The sequence below is a fragment of the Camponotus vicinus genome, unplaced genomic scaffold (assembly GCF_025532165.1).
Source record: "Camponotus vicinus isolate PSW18456_S1 unplaced genomic scaffold, iyCamVici1.0 SCAF_12, whole genome shotgun sequence".
Lineage (NCBI taxonomy): Eukaryota > Metazoa > Arthropoda > Insecta > Hymenoptera > Formicidae > Camponotus > Camponotus vicinus.
In genome coordinates, this window is record NW_028141948.1 from 14,714,444 (window position 1) to 14,734,895 (window position 20,452).

Here is a 20,452-nt window from a genome sequence, read left to right on the forward strand (position 1 = left end):
GTTCTCATTTGTAAGAAAAACCTTATCAACGCCCTATGAAAAATACATAACATTTTCTCATTTTCGTGTTATCGAGAAATGCGAATGTACATCAAATTCTTATAATCGATTGCAAATTGTCGCCATTTCTATTTACAGGTGTATGAATCCGTTCATCGATCAATAAAGATTATTGATAGCGTTTCATCTTGATGTTTCAAGATATGTGTCGATCACACATGTCGATCTTTTCAATGTAAGATCAATATTGTGTTATATGCACGCAGTTTGATGTAAGCTATTTATTTACAATGCGTGTAGACGAAGACGGAAATGCTGAGTACATACAAGGTCACGTCGCGAGGAGCATCTTTCAGATTTAATCATTAATTTTTATGCGTCGCTTGTGTGGAGAATCCGATGATGTAGCCATCATAAAAAAAAAACTTTTTTCTCTCGCGCGCACTCGAGCATGCTCTTCAGCATCTTCGTCTCCGTGTTTCAGGGCTCCACGTGTTGCCGCCATTCGGGCCGAATATGATCTGCAAGTATCGACCGGGAACAGATGGCAAGCTTAATTCCGAAGCGTCCAGGAAATCGTCCCGGAGGATACGTACGCGCAAGATCAGCTCCGACAACATGAAGCCGTTCCAGTGCCAAAAATGCGGGCGTGGCTTCACCCTGAAGAGGAACAAGGACCGTCATGTGAACTACGAGTGCGGACACGAGCCGAGGTTTCAATGCCCCTATTGCGGCCTCCGTAGCAAGCAAACTTCGCCGGTTTACGCTCACATCAGGAAGAAACATCCGGAAGAGGAGGTCTTTATCTTCGACATGAAGCTCTGAGCACGACACGAAGATCGCGCGTGTTTCCCGTTCCATGCCTGATCTCAAACTACTCGAAGGAATTTCGTCTTTCCACTAGGCTCATTTTCTACCGCGATCTTCGTATATCGTTATTGGAGACCAGTATTTCTCAATATCGTTTATTATCGCCACATTTTTATAAGAAGTAACTTGTCATTCTTCGTTATAATGTTAATTTTTTTTAAATATATAATTTGTTTATATGAAATTCGGTTGATAACAAAATGTAAACTGTAAATAAAATATTGATAAAAGATTGCATCATATAATTTTTGGAAAAATTATAAAAAAAATTTGTTTCTTTCAAATTATAATTATAAAAAAAACATGAGATTCGCATTTCTCGAGTTAAAATATTGTTAATGCAATTAAATTACGATTTATTATTCGTTTTTGTAAATATTTCAATCAATTATCATTATAAATTTATTTTTAATTATCTTGTTATACTGTTGTACTGTTAAACTTGTTATACTGTTTATTTTAATTAGATTGCAATATACTGAAATGTACTGCAATTGTTTGGGCTTCACATTAAAATAAAAAATGTACGTTAATTGAGCGGGTCTAAAACATCGAATTTTCCGCAGAATTAACTTTCACAGGCCTATGAATTACTTCGGTCATAATTATGATGTTTCAAAGATTTCGATATTAATCAAAATGAGAGCTTTCTTTAATTTCCTTTTATTTTTAGAATTAAAAAAATTATCGAATTATCTATTCCGATTTATTGCAGTAGATAAAATTATTCCAGAGAAAGTTAGATTTACAAATAATTTATTAAAAAATAATTAATTTTTTTATACAACATTAATTTTTTTATACAACATTATACTTTCTATATCGACATTATACTTTCTACAAAAAGTGTAAGATATCAAATCACTACGTGTATATACGGAATGAATTTTGTGACCTGGTTTCTTTCACGCGACTTGACTCTAAATTATACTATAAATTTGTTATACTAATCTCTTTCGCTTAGTGTAATTGAATTTACTGAATTAATTTTTCGCTCTTTATTTTTTTATTTTTATTATTGCGTTGGAATCAGGTATTTATTTCTCATGAATTTATTTTATTTTATTGCTTTTTATTGTATTTCTATCATCTATAGCTATTTTATGAAGTTCAAACTTACTTTGTATTAAAGGTATCTTTGTATATTAAAGGTAATAAATTTTTTTCGTTTATAAATAAAGGGGAAAAAAATAAATAATAAAACCTTATTAGAATTTTTTATCTAAATCAATTAAGAGTTGAACTTTTCTTGCTCAAATATTTTAAGTCTATATGATTAGGGAAAAAATTCATAAGTGGCTGCATTCGTGTTGAGAAACACTGTTCTTCGACACGCAGACTCAAGCGGAGACTCAAACGAAGACCGAAGCCAAGGATAATCGGAAGAGATTATAACTTTGGGATTGTTAATGTTATAATGTAAGATCTCCGGAGAAATATCGTTGCTTCTACTTTGTAAGAGAGTTACGATTCGCTTGTACGTTGTTTTGTAAAATAAAGTTTTATCGTGTCTACCGCTGAGACGTATGACTTAGCAAAGCGGTAAGACACTCATGCCATTCTTGTTCACATTCCTTTACACGTATACGACCAGACGCGGGCAGGATGGATCTCTCATCACTTGAAGACTGCACAACTGGCGCGTTACAATTTTACAAATAGATCTCTAGTTATTATAGATTCCCACAAGGAGTAAAATTTCACACGATTTAGCAATTTAGATTTCAAATAGCGTAAAGTCACACAGAGCGCTTCTACTGTCACCGTAGTCCGTGCAACGGGCGTTGCTGAATAACAGGTTCGTCAGGAAGATGCTCCTACAGTTCTCAAAGGTATCCTTGCTATTAACGCAATGCAGCAAAGCATGAATATCAATCTGGTAAACCTTCCAATTGTTCCATTGAAGGGAGTCCGAAAGCTCCTTACGACTTTCGGATTTGCTCCCTCAAATCCTCTCCGTTATTTCTCGCCCCGCGGCGAGGAGTTTCGTCCGATTTAATCGGGCGATCTTGAAATTCCAGGTTTCTACGCGACGATCCCACTGCTGGATCTGAACTTGGCGTTGCAGTCTTGCAAGACCGAGAATGATAAGAAAGACCTTGGTCAGGACTCCGTATCGATGACGAATTATTATTCTCACAATCGCATGAGGAACATTTACTATCCGAAAAACGCCGACAACAAGCCCTATAGCTGTCCCAGATGCGGCCGTTCCTTCACCGTCAAGGGCAACATGACCAGGCATTATAAGTACGAGTGCAACCAGCCACCCCGCTTCCAGTGTCCCTACTGCGAATTCCGCAGCAAGCAGACGTCCAATGTAATGTCCCACATTAGGACCAGGCATCCCGGTCAGACGGTTTACGTGGTGCATCTCAAGTATGAGGATAAGTAAAGAGGAGTGTTGCTGCGACCTCGTGAGACGATGACAATGAGACAACATCTCGAGGGCGGAATCGCTCGAGGAAACGCACGAGCGTATGTCGTCGACAGGATTTTCAAATTTTCAAATAGATAGATTTTGTGTAATAATTGCTTCTCGCGCGCGAGTTGTTGATCATGTGATCGTTATTCAGGAATTGTATTTAATTCGGGATACGATGTGACGTCATCGAGAAAGATTCTTACATCTCGCGATTATATCGTGCGAATCGCAACTCTGCGCGAGGAGCAGCAGCTCGTGAACGTCCCTAACTTAAGAGTTTTACGAGCACGGTGCGGTTCCTACGTCGTCTGTCGGACGATGTTTTGCGCACCGTGCAAAATTTATATTTACGTCCGGGGTCTGCTGCTAGAAGGAACGACGAATCATAGATTTGTAGCGGCTGGTATAGTGGGATTCGTATTATCGTCAGATATTCTCTCCGTCTTTACACGTTACCAAAAAAAATATCTCCATGCTTAGCAGTTAATGAGTCGGCGCGCGGATCTTCCCGATGTGATTGATGTGAAATTAAGATTATCGATATGATCGATGGAGTATACTATATCGGGTATACTTGGCGCGGATTCGATAATGCGAAATTGTTGACGTACGCGAAAAGAAAAATAGAGTAAGCGTTTAATGCGAGCACATTCGGAATTCCGGCGCTGTTCAATAAGCAATCTTTCGATTATTAGGAGCTTTAAAAGAGCCGTATGTTTTTTAAAATATAGCTGTATATCTTTAATGAGGTTCAGGTTGTGAGGTTGACGATGGGACACGAGAAAACATTTGCGTGCGTATAAATGTATCGAGATCGATCAGGCTCAATGTAAGACACCGGTCGAAGCGAGCGACCGGTGTATGTATTATTATTAGCGAAGAATTGTTGTTGATTTTACAATCGATAAATCGGAATTGTTATAGACAACGTGACGCGTCGAGGCGATCACGAGGTACTTGTCATGAAGACTGAATTGTTACTAACGGCAGAAAGTCTGAAAGAGAGAACAGGGTTTTTAAGCGGTCGGAACGAACGTAGTCATTTCTTTGTTTGTTAATTAATATAGAATCACGTGTTGCCCTTCTCCACGATTCAGTTTTTAGGCGAAAGTGCATCGTAATGCACATTCGGGATACCGAGCAAATCATAGCAATCAATAACGTAGAGTGTATTCACTCGTCAACATCGTGAAAATAGAGTCGAGATATTGTTCTTCATGTATTATTGAGACATGTTTGTCACACGTTCAGATCAGTGTTGCTAGCTTAGCTTGTTTTCCGCTGAATTTAGCTTAATTGCATATCAATTGGAGTGCAAAAATCAGGTTTTATAATCGGATAAGGGATTTTTTGGATCATTAAAAAATTAAAATAGGGTTAATAATAGGGTTAATAATAAGTAATTTCTTTTTTTAAATAACTTGATTTTTTTATTGAATTTAATTAATTATACACGATTGGTCAACTAGTCCAAAAACTTTAAAAATTTATGCATGTAGGATACGAGAAAGCTCGCGTAAAAAATAATGGAATAGTCAATCAATCATTTATTTTTATAGAAAATTTTATGTTGTAGACGCGTAATGTTAGAGAAATACGTTAATGGTCGACTTTTTGTTGTGATATAATGTTGTGATATAATACTGTTTTGCTGTGATATAATTATTGATCATGTAGTTATATAAGTATTATATATTCGGTAAATATATTCACAACGTGTTAGACACGAATCCGTTGTCGCACGTAGAAGTGATCGTTCTTACATTCCGTCAAATTTTCGAGTTAAGTTTTCTTTTCATTTATATTTATTTGTTGTTATTTTATTTATATTTATTATATTCTTACATCCCGTTAAGTTTTCGAGTTAAGTTTGCTTTTCATTTATATTTATTTGCTGTTATTTTATTTATATTTATTATGTTTCTATCTGTTATATTATTTATATCTATTTATTATTATATTTTGCTTATATTATATATATTTAATTTATTTCTAAAATTTTGTTATGAAAAATGTAGCGGAATTTAAAATTGATAGTTAGCAACACTGATTCAGATTCGATTATCACGTGCCTGCCTTTTCATTTGCATTTATTATCTAGTCAACGCGGAAAGGTCTCTTAGAGACACGAAATACGTTAGTGGCCGACTGTTTTTGTTGCTGTGATATAATTACTGATCATGTAGCTATATAAGTATTATATATTCGGTAAATATATTCGCAACGTGTTAGACACGAATCCGTTGTCGCACGTAGAAGTGATCGTTCTTACATTCCGTTAAGTTTTCTTTGCGTATGAGATTTTAGAATTTGCGAGCGAGGAATTTTATCTGTTCGGGGTATTTTGACGACGTAAAATTCAAGAGCTTATGCGACATTACACGTGACGAGTTTGGTTGAACGACATGGCGAACGTTGGAATACCCCACGAATTCCTGGCCGATTCGGAACGCAACATGTTTTCACTGTCGGTTTATCGATAGCGATTTTCCGCGATATGTTTTATGATCGTATATCATCGCTGTGAAAATATAAGATAAAAATAAATTGATGTTTGGACACCCTATGTAATCTGCCGAATATGCCTCAATATTTTTCCCTTGATATTTCCAGCCTTCGATTGTTTCCTCAGATTGAGTCTCCCGTTGAACTTGAGCCGAAACATCCAGGATGAACCTATTATAGCTGCACGGTAGATGATCTACGTACGATGTTTGTTTACGGTCGAAACTAACGATGGATGTCTTTTCTTGTTTTTCGTGCGCATCGAAGAGTGTGAGAAACGTGCTTGTCATTTCGCGAACAAGTTTCCTTACCGACTACTCCCGATTATTCCATCTGCGTGCCACGAGACTAATATCACGAACAATAATCCATAGCCAGTAATTCTCTAGTCGCATTCTCTGTATGCTTTACATCCATGATCCTTGCACCTTGATTGACATTTAACGAGCCAATGTTTTCCAGGGCCAATGACAAGTGTTGTCGGGAAAATTCTCTTGTCGATCGCGGATCGGCTATCTTTCTCTCTCTATGTATATTTCTCTCTCTCTTTTTTTCTCACTTTTTCGAAGTAAAAAAAATGTCAGTTGCTTGCTGATAAATCTGTAGATAAACGATAAACTTGTCCATGCGCCCGAAGAAGTTACCAGAAATAAGACGATCTGGAATCAAGTCTCACAAATCGATTTTTACTTTTCAGATCTTCTCATGATGGACTCCTTCATGAGCTCCGTAGGTTCCAGCGTTGAGGTGACCGTCGAGCATTCCCCTGCACCCTGCGGAGCACAGAAGACTCTTTACTATTGTCCCAAGTGCCTGCACGGTTTTACCTTGAAGAGTAATCGCAACCGCCACTTCAGATACGAGTGCGGTCATGAGCCCAGATTCAAGTGTCCTTACTGCGAGCTACGTAGCAAGCAAACGTCGCAGATCTATTGTCATATTAGGAAGAAACATCCCGCCGAGAGAGTCTGGGTCGTCAATTTAAAATCCTAACGAACGCTACGACTATTTTGACAACAAGCAGTGTTATTATGTATTATTACGATTATTCTGACAGCAATAAATATTATCTGCGCGATGTATCTTGTCTTGAGAATTCTGATTACGCTCTTATGTCTTGTCACTAACATGTATTCGTGCTTTAAGAACTCCACATTCCGCAACGGTTAGCTCTGATGTTTTTGATTCTCATTTATGTAGGAATACATGCGCAACAATATAGAAATTCTTCATCAGAATTTCAAGTTTCTTCGTGTCTCTTTGGACGTTTGTCGCTGTGTGAATTTTACACTTTTATCGAATGTGTCGCACGGTATTATAAGATTTAATGATTTACATGCCGATGACACATTTGAAGTGGATTAACAGTTATTGTGATGTGATATGTAAATTGTATTCATGCACGATATATTATTATTTGCTTGTACAAATCAAAACGATCGGTATATATTTTAATAATAGGATATAAGCGATGTGTCAAAAAAATATCTTTAATGCCAAAGATCGAATAAATTTTTAAATCATGTGAGAAAAATATATATTAAAATGAAAACATTAAATAATATATAAAAAATTAAATTATTACTCGCAATAATTATGTTACACGAAATGTCGGTTTTGAAACATTTCAGATATGTACCTTGTTTCAGGACCTTTTAATACAACATTAGCTTACGGCTTAATCATGCGGATCAATTCGATTAGTTAAAATGTATTATAAATAACATGGCTTTTTTTTCATCGACCATTTGCTTTGCGTAACGAACATTGCACACTCGATTACTGCAGAGATCATACTTTCTACAGTCTGTCGGTTCTTAAACAATTATTCGCGATCAACAGTTGCGTTCTTTCTTCTAATCGTTTTGTTGTTTTGCTTTCAGTGTTTCTGTATGGAAATTATGGGGTCGGTCTGTACGACTCGACGAAGCCCGACATGAATCAGAGCGTTAGAGGGATACAACGACGAGGACGCGGCCGACGTGGAAGCGGTCGACGTAATCACGTGTGTCCAAAGTGCGGTAACGGTTACACCGTAATGAAGAGTCTGAAACGGCACCTGCGCTACGAATGCGGTCAGACCCCGAGATTCAAGTGTCCTTATTGCGGCACTCGCAGCAAGCAGCGGGGTCATGTGAGCCAGCATATACGCAGGAAGCATTCCGGCCAGCGCGTCTACATCATCGACTCGCCTTGATGGCTTCTCGTCCGATAGACTCGTTCTTCATGTTCTTTTCTCGTGACACGCACATCGACAGTTTTGTTTCACTGTTTTTCTTGCTCTTGCTTGTCAACCTCATCGAACGATATCGATGGGACAACGATGATGTAACAAAGTTACATTTGATATAATTTATAACAAAGATATTATATCATTTTGTTAATTGTATTGATAAAATAAAACATTTTTTTCATGATACCAACATTGATCTTCACGATCACCATTTTATGTCCATGTATTTTAAATATCTATATTGATAGATTATTTGAGCCTATCGAACGCGGTTCTCCATAATTTGTCAGGTGATGGGAATAACTCGCGGTAACATTCGCAAGCCTTTCCCATTTTTTTTCTTCTTCCTGCTCGGTACGTGCGTATTTTGTTCACTCAACTAATTTTGCGTTCCGTTGATTTCTTTTTTTTAGACACCAAGACAATCGAGCTGAAGGTGAATCCGGAGAGCATGCACTTGGTAAAGCTAAAGGAATTGCAGAATTTTAACTACGAACATGATAAGCCGCTCGAGTCGACGTCGAGGAGACACATTTGTTCGCAATGCTCGAAAAGTTATATACACGCGTGGCACCTGAAGAGGCATATAAAGTTCGAGTGCGGCAAAGAACCGAGAATCCAGTGCCCATATTGCTCCGCCAAGATGAAACAACGCGGCCACGTCTACAGACACATTCGTCAGTGTCATCAGGGTCGGATGGTCTACGTCATCGATCTTAACTGAGGATATGTTGAGACAAGGAAAGCCACTATGATAAGTCGGTACCAGTGTTTTGAACCTCCCACGCTGGCGCTGGTTCGTCGATTCTCACTCGGCCATTCAGTTTCGCCGATCGATGCAATTTCGAAACAGCTCTCATACATTACGTTGCATTATTTTTCGTCCCCTTTTGTTATGGCTATTTATATCATTCATCTGTTTTTATGGATCTCGACAAAATAAAACTTTCTGTTTGAACTATTTGATTATACTTGTACGAAATACTTTTTGTATGGTTTTCGAATAATACGTTTTGTAAAAAAAAATCTTGACACTGTTTATAGTAGAGGAAAGACGATTATCAAATGCTAACATGAATGCCCTAACATGATGGTACCGATATCTAGTCATCGCGAATTCGAAGTGAGATTCATCGCAATATGAAGAGAGAACCGTTGAATAATAAAGATCGTCAATCAGTTTTATCGTAGAACAACCAAATTGATTTTACACATACTTTATACTATATCTTATGTTTTATTTCGCTAAAAAAAAAATAAATAAATAAAATACGATATTTTCTCACTTAATCGAATTGAAATCATTTTTAGATTAAGATTATTTCATTATCGTCAACTTATATATATCGTCAATTGTAATCGAATAATATAAGCCTTCCAGTGATTTATTACCTCCAAAAAATGATTATTTTGATTAATATCTGTCCGATTTCAGGTTCTTCAAACTTTCTTCCAACGTTTGCTACGTTACGGATCAGCAACTTGTTGTGTAGTCGACTAGCTGTACTTTATCATCCGACATACAATGATATCCTAAATATATAATAATTTTTTGAATAATACATTTTTTACGTTACATATTTTATGAATTCAAACCAGACAGTGTTCATATTGTCATGACGATGATTTATATGGTAAATAATAATTGAGAATAATTAGAGAATGGCACAAAAATTGACGGTGTTGGAAATCTCTAATACGAGATCTAATAGTGAACAAAATTGAAAGAGAATAAAGATGGACGATATAATGTGTTTATATTCTTGCATTTTTATGCTGTATAAACATATAAAATAGATTTATTTTTATATTAAATTTATTATTTTATTGAAAAACGATGAAAAATAATGATAATAATTAGTATAAATAAATATTTTATATAATCTCCCATTCGTTCGATCTCTCTGCTGATTTTTAAATTTATTTCGATTTTATTTATAAATAATTAATCGCATGCTATTAAAACCAAAATCGATAAAACTTCGACGAACTGTGTAATTATAAAATTATACATAATATAATATAAAATAAAACATAACTATATAATTGTTATGCAAGTTGAAATAATTATTTGTTTCAAATATTGAAACGTTATTAATTTTATTGAAAATAATAAATTGTTTTAATGTATTTTAGGAAATATTAATATATAAAATTTTTTCTCTAAAATTTTTTTGTATAATTTTTATTTCGAATATCCGAGTTTTAATTAGCAATTTAGATTAAAAAATCTCGACGAAATTTAAAGCGAGACAATTAGATGATTTAAGGACTTGATCTTTCAAGGAATCGAAAACTCGAGGACTTTTTGCAGATTCGAGTATCTGAATATTCAAAACTTAGAAAATCGTAGTATAGATAATTTTGCGGATTTCCGGGGAATAATATTCTATCGTATGTATAAAAATTACGACGAACCTATCACTCGTTTCATGTTTAATCGTACGCGATCGTACGATTCGTATCTCAATACGAAAAGCGCAAAAGCGAAAAGCTATTTCATTTTCTGACCTACTTGTATTACTTGTATTTTCACGAACGCAATCATCGCATCTTTTTTTCGCAACTAACGTCCCCCGTTTTCTTCTTCCTCTCGCTTCCAGGCCGATCGGTATCGCGCACGATTCTACCCAAGAACCTGTATCCGCGGAACTGCATCTTCCCGACAATGCCAATGTTGATCAAGAACACGACCACGTTATGGACGACCGACCAGAGCGACAGTCCTACACTTTTCCCGTATCGTTGCGAGACGTGCGGCAAGGGTTACCAGCATCGCGCCACTTTGCTGAGACACACGCGACACGAGTGCGGCAAAGAACCGAGGATCCAGTGCCCATATTGCTCCGCCAAGATGAAACAACGCGGCCACGTCTACAGACACATTCGTCAGTGTCATCAGGGTCGGATGGTCTACGTCATCGATCTTAACTGAGGATTTGTTGAGACAAGGAAAGCCACTATGATAAATCGGTACCAGTGTTTTGAACTTCCCACGCTGGCGCTGGTTCGTCGATTCTCACTCGGCCATTCAGTTTCGCCGATTGATGCAATTTCGAAACAGCTCTCGTACATTACGTTGCATTATTTTTCGTCCTCTTTGTTATGACTATTTATATCATTCATCTGTTTTTATGGATCGCGACAAAATAAAACTTTCTGTTTGAACTATTTGATTATATTTGTATGAAATACTTTTTATATGGTTTTCAAATAATGTGTTTTGTAACAAAGAAATCTTGACACTGTTTATAGTAAAGGAAAGACGATTATCAAATGTTAACATGAATGCCCTAACATGATAGTACCGATATCTAGTCATCGCGAATTCGAAGATATCCGTTGAATAATAAAGATCGTCAATCAGTTTTATCGTAGAACAACCAAATTGATTTTACACATACTTTATACTATATCTTATGTTTTATTTCGTTCAAAAAAAAAAAAAATAAATAAAATACGATATTTTCTCACTTAATCGAATTGAAATCATTTTTAGATTAAGGTTATTTTATTATCGTCAACTTATATATATATATCCTCAATTGTAATCGAATAATATAAGCCTTCCAGTGATTTATTACCTTTAAAAAATGATTATTTTGATTAATATCTGTTCGATTTCAGGTTCTTCAAATTTTCTTCCAACGTCTGCTACGTTACGGATCAGCAACTTGTTGTGAGTCGACTAGCTGTGCTTTATCATCCGACATACAATGATATCCTAAATATATAATAATTTTTTGAATAATACATTTTTTACGTTATATATTTTATGAATTCAAACCAGACAGTCTTCATATTGTCATGACGATGATTTATATGGTAAACAATAATTGAGGATACCTGGCACAAAAATTGACGGTGTTGGAAATCTCTAATACGAGATCTAATAGTGAACAAAATTGAAAAAGAATAAAGATGGACGATATAATGTGTTTATATTCTTGTATTTTTATGCTGTATAAACATATAAAATAGATTTATTTTTATATTAAATTTATTATTTTATTGAAAAATGATGAAAAATAATGATAATAATTAGTATAAATAAATGTTTTAAATAATCTGCCATTCGTTCGATCTCTCTGCCAATTTTTGAATTTATTTCGATTTTATTTATAAATAATTAATCGCATGCTATTAAAACGAAAATCGATAAAACTTCGACGAACTGTGTAATTATAAAATTATACATAATATAATATAAAATAAAACATAACTATATAATTGTTATGCAATTTGAAATAATTATTTGTTTCAAATATTGAAATGTTATTAATTTTATTGAAAATAATAAATTGTTTTAATGTATTTTAGGAAATATTAATATATAAAATTTTTTTTCTAAAATTTTTTTGTATAATTTTTATTTCGAATATCCGAGTTTTAATTAGTTTAGATTAAAAAATCTCGATGAAATTTAAAGCGAGACAATTAGATGATTTAAGGACTTGATCTTTCAGGGAATCGAAAACTCGAGGACTTTTTGCAGATTCAAGTATCTTAATATTCAAAACTTAGGAAATCGTAGTATAGATAATTTTGCGGATTTCCGGGGAATAATATTCTATCGTATGTATAAAAATTACGACGAACCTATCACTCGTTTCATGTTTAGTCGTACGCGATCGTACGATTCGTATCTCAATACGAAAAGCGCAAAAGCGAAAAGCTATTTCATTTTCTGACCTACTTGTATTACTTGTATTTTCACGAACGCAATCATTGCATCTTTTTTTCGCAACTAACGTCCCCCGTTTTCTTCTTCCTCTCGCTTCCAGGCCGATCGGTACCGCGCACGATTCTGCCCAAGAACCTGTATCCGCGGAACTGCATCTTCCCGACAATGCCAATGTTGATCAAGAACCTGACCACGTTGTGGACGACCGACCAGAGCGACAGTCCTACACTTTTCCCGTATCGTTGCGAGACATGCGGCAAGGGTTACCAGCATCGCGCCACTTTGCTGAGACACACGCGACACGAGTGCGGCAAGGAGCCCAAGTTCAAGTGCCCGTACTGCGCTCACAGGACCAAGCAACGTGGCAATTTGTACCAGCATATTCGCACTAATCATCCCGGAAGGAACGTTTTCTCTAGCACCATTTAGTGCTCGTCGTAGTGCACGTGCGCTCTTTGTCTTTCTTCTACGCGGTCTTCCGATTTAAGTCTTTCGATTTTTATTTTTTATTCGGCAACTTTATATGCGCATTGACGTGGAAGAAGGAGAGAGCCATCATCCAGTTACCATCGAGAAGCTACATAGAATATTGCGTCTTCTGCGATAGTATACTTTTTTGCGGATTTTTCGAGTTTTTAAAATTTGACTTCAGATTTATCAAAGTCTTGTATGTTAGCCGCATGATAAGTTAATATTAAAGCAAAATAATCGCGAACAAATTGTCCTTTTAACGAAGCTGTTCATTAGTTATTATCATTGACATCTGAATTGATAGACGGAGCTATCGATTAAGACGAGGAGGACTTTGATATTCGCGGTAAGGAAGGACTCTATAAACTTCAGTTTTTAATTCGGTTATTTCTGATAATGATTGGTGAATGATTTGACTCCAATCATTGACATCAAAGTTTAGCTCACATGTATTGTACGAAGTTTGTGTTGTGACTAATGTGTATATTACTTTATTTCTTTTGATTGCCGAATGTAAACAAGGATGAAATGATTCACTCTGTTACACTGTGTCCTCTGTGTCGCTTGCTGAAAAACGCCCATTATTTTATATTTATTATATTATTTTTAAATTTATATATTACTTAATATTATTTTTAATATATATATATATATATATATATATATATATATATATATTATATATTAATAATATGAAAAAAGAATATATATATATATATATATTTTTTTTTCATATTATTTTTATATTTATTTATATATTACTTTATATATAACTTTAACTTTATTATTATAAAAATTATAAAATAAATAATTATATAAATAAAGTAATAATAATAATATAATTTTTAATATACTTTTTTTGCACATTTTTATACATTAGTTTTGCGAAACAACTTTGCGAAAATATTTTCTTACTTTTATTTAAGATATATATAAAATTATTTAAGCGGCGTTAGAGATTTTCTCTAAATAAACACTTTTAAACATTTCTGTGAAGATTTGGTTTGAATCGGTAATGTCAATGGAATCGTTATGTAATGTCGAATTGTGTCAAATATAGTTGACGGAATTAACCGAAGTTCATGTACTTCCTCCTTATCACATTTATCAGTTACCCCTCTCAAAAGGCTATCCAGATCTTTCCGTCTATCTATTCAGATGTCAATGGTTATTATTAATTTCTTCGTGCAGTGACATTCCCCATATAGTATTAGACTATTTATATTAATTGTAAGCGTAGTTGAGATAGATAATATGTTTTTACATAGTATGATTTGAGAGTTGAACAATTTTTTTCTAGACTCTTATCTCTTCGATTCATCCTGTTTTCAAATAAATTAGCTTTAACATCAATGCGAAATTTGTCTGTTTTATCATTTTTTCCTCTATAATTTAATACTACTGTTGATGAATCTGTAAGTACTTGCCAAATTTTACACAATAAATAAGCTAGAACATTTTTTACTGTACTTATGTGAATAATCCTGCACGAGCCCAATCATTGTATGTAACAAAAACGTGTGTATATAATATAAAAATATTTATAGATATATATTTTACCTATTAAAAATTAATAGTAGTCTGTAATTGCTTGGAAAAGGAAGGAAGCTTATTCACGAAATGCGGAGATAATTAATTAGCATTAATTAAAGTTAATATTAAATATAAAAATTTGTTTATCGATATTGCTCATTCTTTTTTACGCTAATTATTATTTTGAAGACGTGATTCCCTTGAACAAGTATGGCATAAACTTGCTGAAAGAGTAATTATAGCGATAAATATTAATTTTAAGAGAGAAAAATATTATGCTGCGTCTTTTACATTATTTTGCGTTCTCATTCTCGCGATTTAAAGTCATCTGTCGCTAAAACTTGTTCGGTTTGAAATCTCCATGGCCGTTTACTAACCGGCGTGTTTTATTTTCTTGCAGGAATGATGGCAGTATGGCCAAGTTACCGTCAGTATCATCGTGAACGAGCCAATCAGCACAAAGTGGCGTGCGGTTCTAATTATGCGAATCCAAAGGTTTCCCAAAGACCTGGCAATTACCTCGACAAGAAACCAGGCTCCTTCAAGTGCCCGAAGTGCGGCAAGGAATACCGCTGGCTGAGGAACATGAAGAATCATTTGAAGATCGAGTGTGGCAAGGAACCGAAAGAATGCTGCCCCTATTGTCCACATCGCACCAAATACAGAAGTAGTTTGCAGAAACACATTATCAGGATCCACTTCAGCTAAATATATATATTTTTTCTATCTCTATCGTTGTTACATTGAATCTCTAGTCATCGGCAGCGATCTATATGCACTAGTTATTGATCCCACATATATATATGTATATTTGATGGAAATATATTCCATATTCGCATTTTAGGATCTTTGTAAATTAATGTTTATCGAATGATTTATTTATATTTAATGATGATGATGTTGCGCTGATAAAGCAGATTTACTCGTTATTCGTAAGCGTAATTATTGTTGATTGTAAATCAGAGTCAGTTGAAATCAAAGTGATTAAATAATTCTCTGAACAATTCGTCGAGCATTCTTTGTGTTTCGATTAATGTCCTTGTGACTAGTGTCCTTGTAATAATAATATTCTTGTGATCCGTATACGTTACGATCGATTACGAGATCATTTTGATCGTCATTTATTTTTAATGGATATCTGATGATGATGTTTTCAGACTACCGATGCTACAAATGCGGAAAAGTTTACACCTGGTTGCAAAATCTGAAATATCATATACGCTTCGAGTGCGGTTTACCACCGAGTCAGCAATGTCCATATTGCCCTTATAAATCCAAGCGAAAAGGAAACATGACAAGACACATCAAGAGCAAGCATCTTTCTTTCGTTATTCTTTCGTGAATAAAACTTCAGACTTTCTTTAATTTCAGGTTTCCCACGAAATCTTTGCTTCTTCGTATTTATATAATATATGCATATCTGGATGTTTCTGATGTGTTGAAAATATCTTTCTGAGAACACTTGCATATGTTGTTAAAAGAAAAATTTTGATATAAGTTTGAATGCGCAATAAGTTTGATTATTATTTATCTCTAAGTTATCCTTAAAAAGTACAAATTTATATATATTTTATTTATAATTAATTTAAAATATCGGTTAATTTAAAAGTATCCAAATAAATTATCGGATCTGACACATTCTACACATACATAAAAAGATTTTACTCTTATTCCCCACCCAAAAATGTCGCGTGTTGATCGCATAAATTATTAATACAACTTGGATCATCTTTATTCTTTACAGACTCGTATATGAAGCTTCGATTTCTTTAATGATCACAGACAGTCATTTAATATCTTCAATTTACTTGTTTTCACCTCATTTTATCTTTGTCTTCTTATGTTATTAAGCACTTTGCACACGACACTTTATTGCTGATATTTGTTACAAATCATAAGCACGTATTTTCTAACATTCGCTACAAACCGAATTATTAAAAAAGCAAATATAAATGTCATTAAATGTAATGAATTAATGACATGACTCCTGCCATCTCTCTAATTATATGTAATTAATCTGTGTATCATAATTGCCGCTTCTCTCTCTAATCCCTTATATACATATTATAAAAGATTTAGATTTGGATAAGAAGCAAATGCACATAAACTTATGAGAAAATGCCAGTTAAAATAATAGAATCTTTTTTGTGTGAAAGTGCTTCAGAGAGACAATTTTTATCATATGCTGTTATTAATTAAAAACTGCACTTTTAAAGCTTTCTGTGAATAGAAAGACACCCTGTGGAAGGCGTCCTTGTTCGCATCGTGGGGAATCCTCCGGTTTCGCATAACTGTGAAAGGATTTTTTCACTGACTAATATTTTTGTTGCAGGTACCAAGTACACGTGCGAATGGTGCGGACGACACTTTGCCTGGCCGTCGAGTCTACGTCTACACCAAAAAATGGCGTGCGGTAAACCGCCGAACTTTCATTGCACCATCTGCGATTACAAGTCGAACTTCAAGGGCAATCTGAAGAGACACCTGTACTGCAAGCACAAGATAGACCTGTATTAACACCCGCGCGATTTTCAATCAATTCGTGCGTTCGTTAACTCGTATCTAAAATAAAGTATATTTCTTGCAACGTATGTTTCCTACAATAATTTTCCCTCTCCGATCTTCTAATGATTTCTTTAATTTTCTTTTCCATCGTAATAATCTCGCGTTGCCTTTTTTGTAGATTATTTTGTTTCAGGTGTGTTGGAAGTATCGAGAAGCACGAGAACGGACGAAGTAAGTACGTTGCACAGGAAGACAGTCGCACGTGTGTTAATATTCTTCCTCGAGATCGAAGAAGCGCTTTTCGAGACGACTGGTCGCACGCGATTACGAATCTTGGAAAGATCGAACTTATCCACGACGTAACTTCATCGTTCGCTTCTCGATGATCCGGAAATATCTTCTCTGGAAGCGTTCCGAATCCGAGAGAGAGAGAACAATTGTCGCGCGCGATGCTCGAAAAGCGCCGTCTCGCTAGATGGATTATCCCGGGGATGACTTTGCGGAGGATCCATTCCCGACTTGCTCAGGGCATGCGCTTCGATGTTGATAGAGATTACTTTGGTTGCATTTCGACGCTTGCTACCTTGTGATCGCCCGACTCCTTCGACACGGGGGAGAGAGTCGGAAGGGAGGGGAGGGGAGAGTGGACCCTCGCGGGATGCTCGCCCCCAACCGGGGACGAGACCCGATCCTCTCGGCGGACGTTCGTGATCGCGTTCTCTAACGGACGGTCTCTTTCCAGATGCGCCCCTCTTTCCGATCGTGAGGCCACGGCTGCACGTGTGTCCCCGCTGCGGTCAGATGTACTCATGGGCGTCGAACCTGCGGAAACACCTTAAGATGGGCTGCGGTATGGTCACCTTCGAGACGCACTTCTCCTGCCAGTACTGTCCCTACAGATCGAGGATCGAAGCGAGCTTCCTCAAGCACTTACTGTCGGTGCACAACATCAAGTAGACACCGACATCCTCAGTTCTTCCGTAATCGCGATGCCTCTGCGAAAGCAACTCGTCTGCGAGTTCCTCCTGCGATACGAATCGACGTGGCGTTAGTGGATTCATCGATCTCTCGATAGTCTTCTCGCAGGAGATACTTCACGCTACGGACTTTTCGAGGATTAATCATTAGCTAGTCGGATAATATCGTATGCGGAGAATGTCCTCCCGTAATTTCTCCGCGCTATGTTCTTATCTGATCAAAAGTCCAAGTTACTGACGTGTTGCTTTCTAACGAGAAGAGCAATACTGACTCGCGTGAATACGAAACTAACCGAATGCAGCGAGTATGTACAGTGTTTATGTCCGATTGCTTTGAAACTAGCGAAGTGTCGACTCTCGAAGAAAACGTAAGACGTCGTATAGTAGTATTATGACACATTCATATCAATGATCTGTATGGTCTAAGTGTCGTACTATAGACTATGTGTGATGTCGTAGTCGTTGGAGTTCAAGACTTTGCGAGAGCGAGCTGCGACTGTTCTAGCTTATCTAAGTTACGCTTGCAACATTCGTGGATTTGTATCTGTGTATGTGAGAGAGATTATTTTTACTTTATATTATTTTTTAAGTCGTAAATGGAGGCTAGATATTTCTTTCATTTGCAGAATAGGTGAATTGTAAAGAAAGTGAAAATGAGAACATGTAGATGTAATTACAGCTAATTGAATGAACAAATTCTAGTCTAAAGGCTGTTTCTTTTATAAGATTTCAGCTGCAGTTTGGAGATAATATATAACATGAATATTTTTTTTTTTAACAGAGCGATATATTTATAGGAATTTTATTTAACATTAAAATGTGCAATTACCATATAATAACATAATAGATTATATATATATATATATATATATATATATATATATATATATATATATGTATGTATACATAATTATGTTTCTACTTTAATTAGAAAAGACTCAGATACGCTCGCATCAAGGATAATCAAAATTTTCGTCAAAAGAACTTTCTAAGATAAGATAAGATTTCTATATAAGTAAGACTTATATAATTTCCGGTTTAAATAAGAAATTTCTATGATTTTTACAAATAAGAATTGTTGCAATTAATGTTTTTTAATGTTGCTGCAGATTTTCTGTTTGTTCGTATTTTTATAAAAAAAAAAACTTTTGTTCATTATTAGTGCGCTTGGTAATATTTGAAAATCATCATTTTTCTTAAATTTGGAAAAGCTTCGATACCACTGTGTACGCTTGTGCGTGTATGTGTGTGTGTGTGTGTGTGTGTGTGTGTGTATAAAATGCGAGGGAGGAAGTCTGATTATTATCTAAAAAACGTGACATTATTATCTAAAAAACGTGAATATATAGTCCCGTAATTATAAAGTATATACCCGCCGAAAAATGTTGAAGAACGGCGATCATCGAAGACTATATATTGATCTTGGTCAAACCAGTAGATTTAAGAGTGAGCGTAAACTTAAGAAGATGTCGATGGGGAGTCATTTTTTAACGCGTTTAGTAATATGTCCTTGTACCGTCGATAATCGTGCATTATAGAGACTGCTCGAGAAATGCATATATATAGAGTGCAATTTGACTGTAAATTACGCTAGCTCCAATTACACTTAGCCATGTGGCGTAGCGGATTTTAGAGACGACAATTACATACATTTATTAACGTACCGAGACAATTAAGCGTAATTCCGCGACATCCAGTAATTTCTTTTACGATAGAGCATACTTATGGTAGGGATAAGCATGCATCCGTGGCCTCTATTACAGTATACACGATTTCATCCAACATAAACATTGATATATTAGGACTTTGTACCGCACATCGGGTAAATCTGCGTTTTCGTTTTTTGGATTGTTTTTCTACATCGCGCAATAATAAAACGGGAACGAATAATATTATGTAGAGTGTAGGTTCAACTATTGTCAGGTATTCAAAAAAAAAGCGCCATATCGTCCCATTAATCACTAATCTAAATTTGTGATTAACTTTAACATTTTATAGAAAGAAGATAATACTTTGACATAATATGCTTCAGCCGACTGAATGTAACGAAGTGTATCTTACACGAAAGCCTCGTAAACAGATGTTACAAGTTTAATAGTTTGAAGAAGCATATCGGGAAAATCAGAAGCAAAATCAGAATTCTGATGATCCTAGAGAGAGGAAACTCGTATCAAGGTGCTCGTTACGAAAACATTTATTATTGTCGCAAAATTTCTCTTATCATGTATGTGAACGATACACATTCGGCA

General features: G+C 35.4%; 2 protein-coding genes across 25 annotated transcripts in view; both read left to right on the forward strand.

The window, feature by feature from the left end:
• LOC145962872 (longitudinals lacking protein, isoforms A/B/D/L) overlaps positions 1–20,452 on the forward strand; it is a 244,731-nt gene that overhangs the window by 99,697 nt on the left and 124,582 nt on the right. Inside the window, exons 7-8 of one of the 24 annotated variants that reach the window (XM_083084295.1) lie at positions 15,122–15,388; positions 15,879–16,078. The exons of 19 other annotated variants lie outside the window; for them this stretch is intronic. In XM_083084295.1, coding sequence (XP_082940421.1) covers positions 15,122–15,388; positions 15,879–16,063 — 452 coding nt within the window. In that variant the 3' untranslated portion in view covers positions 16,064–16,078. Of the gene's footprint in view, positions 1–484; positions 2,385–6,497; positions 6,883–7,683; positions 8,226–12,817; positions 13,162–15,121; positions 15,389–15,878; positions 16,079–20,452 lie in introns of those variants that run through there. 4 more of the 24 variants (XM_083084312.1, XM_083084316.1, XM_083084317.1 and 1 more) reach the window with 4 other exon arrangements.
• On the forward strand, positions 2,528–5,861 carry LOC145962878 (zinc finger X-chromosomal protein-like). Its single transcript, XM_083084342.1, has 2 exons — positions 2,528–2,702; positions 2,892–5,861. The coding sequence occupies exon 2, from the start codon at positions 2,990–2,992 to the stop codon at positions 3,263–3,265; it is 276 nt and encodes a 91-aa protein (XP_082940468.1). The 5' UTR covers positions 2,528–2,702; positions 2,892–2,989; the 3' UTR covers positions 3,266–5,861.

What these genes read in the sequence shown, in the direction of transcription:
- LOC145962878 (XM_083084342.1), top strand. Translation starts at nt 2,990, where the DNA reads ATGACGAATTATTATTCTCACAATCGCATGAGGAACATTTACTATCCG.